Source organism: Coenobita brevimanus, chromosome 95 (assembly GCF_032717465.1).
Source record: "Coenobita brevimanus isolate Jiangsu-jjx chromosome 95, ASM3271746v2, whole genome shotgun sequence".
Classification (NCBI taxonomy): Eukaryota; Metazoa; Arthropoda; class Malacostraca; order Decapoda; family Coenobitidae; genus Coenobita; species Coenobita brevimanus.
The window spans coordinates 11,049,270-11,055,599 of NC_137048.1; the positions used below are offsets into that span (position 1 = coordinate 11,049,270).

General features: G+C 42.3%; 1 protein-coding gene across 1 annotated transcript; it reads left to right on the forward strand.

Moving 5' to 3' along the window:
* Positions 1-4,401: 4,401 nt before the first annotated feature.
* On the forward strand, positions 4,402-5,142 carry LOC145413237 (facilitated trehalose transporter Tret1-like). Its single transcript, XM_080282968.1, has one exon. It carries the CDS (start codon positions 4,402-4,404, stop codon positions 5,140-5,142), a length of 741 nt encoding a protein of 246 aa, XP_080139094.1.
* Positions 5,143-6,330: the final 1,188 nt, after the last annotated feature.

A 6,330-nucleotide genomic window follows, 5' to 3' on the forward strand; every position in this document is an offset into this window, starting at 1 on the left:
ATCTTTGGCTTCATCAAGAGTAGTAATAGTAGACATCATGAATAAATCACAATCACAAAATATCAAGCAATATCCTTATGATAATATCCTGAATCTCCTGATAAGAGGTCGCCAAATTTATGTTACGGAACAGAGAGAGATAATGAACACTTCAAGTGAGAATACTAAAATCACTACTGTCCCGCAAAGTTCCAGGTTCAAAACAGAAGACTTAGGTAAAATTACAAGTTAAAGTTTAATGCTCAAACTAACAACTAAACATTCATGACTCATAAGGATAATGTAATGGCAAAACAGGTTACATATATGGTTAACTGCAATAGCCTCTATTAACATGAATTTAGGAAGAGCAAATTTATCTAAGTCAGCCCTGATAAAATGAGAAAACCGGATAATGCTCAATTAAAGTAAGATATAATATTATCACAGATACAAAACACTACTCACACTGGCTGATTTTAAAAACTCTACATGAATCACAAAAACCTTACCAGGCCTACGAATTAACGCCTTAGGTTATACAGTACAAGAAAAAATGTAATAACACTTATACTCAAACTATACAGCAGCTAGATGGCTGGAAACTTCCTGAGCACTCACAAAAATACTCTATACAGGGGAGGACAGAGATGTGAACAAAATGAGGAGTAGATCTAAGTGGCAACTAATGCAGAGACTGAGCTCATTATATAGGGGGTCGGCAGAGCTTTATACAACTTGCAAGAAGGACGCACAAATGAAGCCATAGGGGACAAAGAGTTGACAATCCTGTTCTGAACAACAGAAAGAACGACTTACTCTACTATAAGGGGGAGAAGGGGGGAGTGAGGTAAAACACACAAGCCTGGTCACTATGGAAGCCACGAGGCGAATCGTGATCAAACATGCAGCATACTGTACGTTAGAATTATACAAAGGATGATGAAATCATAGGCTATGTAACAATATATATATATATATATATATATATATATATATATATATATATATATATATATATATATATATATATATAGATAGATAGATAGATAGATAATTTGGCTGTATTCTCTAACAATATATTAGATTTGTTAGAACTGATGCTGTGATGTTGCTTCTCTTCACAGTGTACATGGAGTAAGGGGCTATTTCGCTTCCAATCAGGTTTACAATATCCAGTGGCGGTCATGTTGTTTCGATGAAAAATACAAAAAACTGAGGCCTTTACTGTATTTCAATGTTATACAGTGGATCCATATTTAGGAGACTTTGAACTTTGCAAATATGCTGTATAACAATTTTTCCTCAGAAATGCCTTCAGGGTTACCGAGTTTTGAATTTACAGTCCTGAGTAATATAAACTGATATTAGCTATCGGTTTCCAGCAATATATTGCTAAGGAAGTGATTCTAGGGAGCTTCCTTACCCAAAGAGAATAGGGACCTTGGCTTTCACAATGCTCTCTTGCAATTCACAGGCAATCCTTCAGCATAACTTCAGTGACAGAGCTATGGGAATATCCTGCTGAAGTGGCCAGTTTCCTTAAGTTCACCATATTCCGTGCAGGTCCTGTGCAACTCAGTTTGTGGTTCCAAAAAATGGAGGAGGAGGAAGAGGAAATGATGTGGAAGAAAAGTAGGAGGAGGAGGAGGCGGAGGAGAAGAAGAAGACAAAAAAAAGAAGCGAGATTAGAAGAATAATAAAAGGAAAGGAGAAGAGGAGAAAAGACGGAAAAGAAGAAGAAGATGAAGAAGAAAGGACCCTCCCTTTACAAATCCAGATCCTTGTGTTGTGATTAACCCTCTGGTGTTTATGGGTCCAATGCAAATTTCAACTGCTCATTATCATTTGAAGCAGGCTGCGTCTGTGCCCATTTCAAATGCTCATTACCATCGAGCGAAACGGCCCATGCTTTTTTTTTATGGAATGATTTCTGGGCAATAACAAAGTACTACTTGCGTTCTCGTGTATCCCTCCGCCGCGCTCAACTCACTCTGCATCCACCGCCCCACTGTCCCAGTCAGTAGAGATGGAAAACTCGATTTACTTTGGTGACTCGAGTTTTTATGAGTTACCGAAGAGAATCGGGTAGTTGAGTCACTCGATTCACCAAGTCAGTAGCCTGGCTGCAGCAACCGTTACTTCTGCCAGCCGACTAGCCGAGCAAGTCGGTGTTGGGTGAGAGAGCGTAGCTCGCTCGCTCAACACTCGCTTAATCATTGAATGTTGCCAACTCCCTCCTATTCATTATTGCCTAGCGTTTAACTATGGACCTGATGCAAGAAAATTTTAATTATCGGGGTAAAGAATGAAACACCTATATTACATATTTAGAGCAAAAAAAACATAATCCATGAAACTGTGGCAGTTAAATTCTATCTTTCTATTTATTGGCCGACGCCATTATCCTCGATGGGGTTACGAAGACTGAATCGTCTCTAAACCAACCTTTCTCCCGCCAGACATGACCTTCCTCCCACTCAAACCCACTCGCCCTCATATTCCTCCTCACTCCATCCCTCCACCTCATTCTTGGTCTCCCCCTACCACTAATCCCTTACACCTCACTCTCAATCTTTGACTTTCCATACATTTCATAATATACACTCTTTACAAATTAGCATTTAAAAAAACAAGTTCACGGACCTTTAATGCTAGAATAAGACAGAAATGAAAAACACAGCGACCTGTTATTTAAAATCCTTCCCAATTCGTGAGTCACCAGTGACTCGGTGAGCCGGGCCTTGGCCGGGCCCCACCGCATCTGTCCGGGGTGGCCTGAGTCATGTAATTCGAGTTCTACGAAATCTTGTTCACACTCAATAATCGAGGCTGGAACACGCTGCCTGCAAGTGGTCCTGTGCTATGAGTGGTGATGTGTGCTCACACTACTGTTCATACCAGGCAGTGGTGTGAACACTGAGCAATACTTATACCGCGACCGGGTATTTCAAACTCGTGAGAGGTGAGCCGGGCCGGGCCCCGCCACATTTACCCGGAGCGGCCTGAGTCAGTCGAGTTCTAAAGTTATAAGTCACTCGTGACACTCGTGTCCATAACTCGAGGCTGAAACCCGCAGCCTGCCACGAGTTGAAGGTCTGGTCACTTGGTCAGTGAACAGCCAGTGATGGTGTGGTATGAGTGGTGGTGTGTCCTCATGCCAGGCAGTGATATGAGCAGTGCACATACCACTCTCGAGTCTCAACCGAAATATAATGGTAGAATATAAACTAATACTAAGTGAACGAGTTAATGAAAACAATGACTCGATACACCCGATTCAGCGAAAGGAATCGTTCGATTTGAACGATTGACTCGCGAGTCTTACATCACTACCAGTCAGTGTGTTAAGAGCCTTGCTGAAGTGTAAGATTATTTCCTTTCACGTTCCGTAAAATTGGCCCTAATTGACCTACTGTAATTATTCATACACCAAAATGTAGCCAAATAAATTCCCCACAACTTTTTCTCAGTAACATATACCATAAAAATTATATTTCTATGAGAAAAAAACGAAAAAAAAAAAAAAAATTAAGGCATAATTGATGTTCGGCTGATCTTATTTACAGCACATAAGCAAATACACTTATTTAGCATTACTATATAAAAAAAAAAAAAGACTATCGAACCATCAGTAAGGGTGTGAGGATAATTTGTTTATGCTCAGGAACAGCACGGTGACAGGGGTAGCCCGGGTAGGTCTCTCAGTGTGTGGCCTTGGGTGCCGAGGCCCGCCGCCCGAGTACTGCTCGCGGTAGGATGCAGCCTGCATCAAATGGTAACGATTGGGTTAAGATCGAAGATCTAAACAAAGACAAAAATTAGGCATGCATCTTGCCATCTAGCTGGAAGGAATGAGTGAGTAGGCAAGGAAGAGGTAGGCAATAAAGATGTGAATTTCAGGGATAGAGAGAAGGCTTCAGAACTATTGGCGGGAATAGTACACTAACACGCTAAATCCACAGGACGGGAAATTCCACAAAATTAGCCTGCTTATGTTTCACTGTTTACTGTTAAGCTGATATGCCGGTTTTCCCCAGGTTGCATAGGAAAAGGTTGTGATGTATTTATTGCAACACAAACCTGCTTTAGCTCTGTATTTTAATGTGGCTTTGGTGACCTATTGACAGTCCTTCATCATCTATGTCATGCATTACTTATCAAGATCCTCCTGAATGAGACTGATGGAACTCTTGCAGTTAACATACATAAATAGTCCACAGGGGAATGCCTAGCTATAATAGACAAAGTACATGGCTAAGTAAGAAGTGCTGTGAAGTCCCTATGCCACCTAGAAGTCAGCTATTATAGTGAGACCTTCCTGTAACTGGCTGAGAAAATACAAGCTCAAATCTAGCTGTATCTTGTAGATTTTCGGTGGGAGTAGGATCGTCCATACTTGTGACTGGTGGAAGGAGCTATATGACTGAAATTGCCAGCACCAACATCCGTGGTCTCGCACTCACATTCTTGGACGTGATGCTAGGCCTTGGGTTCATGATGGTGGCTGGGCTGGGCATGGTTCTTCCCTGGTATCACATCAGCTTCGTCAACATTGGTGTTGTGGCCTTGTTCTGTGCTGGACTCCTGTTTGTCTTCCCAGACAGCCCGAACTACCTTGCCATCCATGGAAAGGAGGCTGAAGCTTTGTCAGTCCTTCGGCATCTGAGACCTTCCAGTGACAATGTGAATAAGGAGCTAAATCATCTGAAAAATCTAAATCAGCAGCAGGATGGCAGTTCAAGATGGGCTGCTCTCCTGACTCGCGAAATCATTAAAAGACAGGTGGTTATATGTGGCCTACACGTCATTGCTGCATTTGTAGGCGTCAAGGTGTTAAACGTGAACGTGATGAGAATGATGGTAAGCTCCGGAGTGACGCTGGACGCCAACCTGAGTTTGTTCTTAGTAATGTCAGTGTTCCTGTGTGGAAGTCTGGCCATGACTGCACTGGTGGACCGACTGGGCCGCCGTTGGTGCCTCATCATCTCCCTGGTGGTGATGCTGCTGGCTTATACTGCGCTGGGGACCATAACATACTTGATTCCACCGCCAGTCCATATGCAGCCTAACACCATCATGCCACAAGCTAACATTTCACACACTGTCTACGAAACCAATACCAGGCAAGTTGAACTTTATCAGATAAAATCACATCGGTAGGGAGGCGGCCTGCAGTCCTAATGGACATAGGTTCGAATCCTGGCTGGGGCAGGGAACAGTTTAAGGATTGAATTTCTTGGAATCAGACTTTTCTGATCGACCAGATGACCCGCCGACATGTCATAAAAGTACCCCCGCTAATACCAGTACACCAGTCCTGTATGAGACAGCCCTAGCATGTATTCAATATGGATGGTGGGTGATAGTGTCGATGTGGTGACATGTGGAGACGTAAGAGGACTACTGGGCCCCAAGGAGCACTATTAGGACTTGGGAATAGGACCTGAAGCCTTTGCCCAGAGCTGGACACGAATAAAAGAAAAAAGACGTGTTTGTTTTTTTTCTTTTTCTGTATCTTTATCCTTTTACACTAGGTTTTTCTTTAGCTTCTTGCTGGCCAGAGCATTGACTTTTTTAATGTCGAGGACAAGCTTTGCCTGTTTCACCTCTTCTACTCGTCACTTTTTTTGGTAGGCTAATACTCCTAATCTGAGAGAAACTTGGTAAGCTTCTCTGCCTAACATTCCTAATAATTTAACTCATCTACTCATCACTTTCCTCCTTTGACTAATATTCCTTAACTGAGAGAGGCCTATTATATTTATTTCCCTAATTTCTCGCATCTTCTCCATACACTTCCCTCTGCTGCTGTTATTCCTATGCTGGGAGAGGCTTGGTATTTTTCTCTGCCCATACACCTACCCAGAGCGTGCAGTAGACACACTGGAATAATAGGCTAACTTTTGCCCTTGTCTGTAGTTACAGGCCTCATATTCTCGTCAGTAGGAAGTTCCCTAATACCTTTTCCTTAGCTATTTGTTTTGTTTATTTTGTCTGTCATATTTTATGTAAAATCTCCTATTACCCCCTCACTTTACATACACAACGTGCAAAAGGATATTAACCAGTCATCTAATAATAAATCGCTTACGAAGAAGTGTTATGGAGCTTCCTTAACCGACGAGAATACTGGCCTCTGTACAAAGTAAATTATCCCTTCAGTCTGACAGCCTAATTATACCAGTCAGCTGCTGTTGCCAAATTATTTTATTTTGGGGGAGACATTAAGTAGTGAAGGTATGTAGGAACCTCCTGCCCAGCCAAACATAACACGTGGTAGTAGTTTACACCCAAGACCATCCTCCTCGAACAGCTGCTTAGGGGTGTGTGGAGTATACCTATGTACCG

Coding starts and splice junctions, on each gene's coding strand:
- LOC145413237 (XM_080282968.1), top strand. CDS start 4,402: ATGACTGAAATTGCCAGCACCAACATCCGTGGTCTCGCACTCACATTC.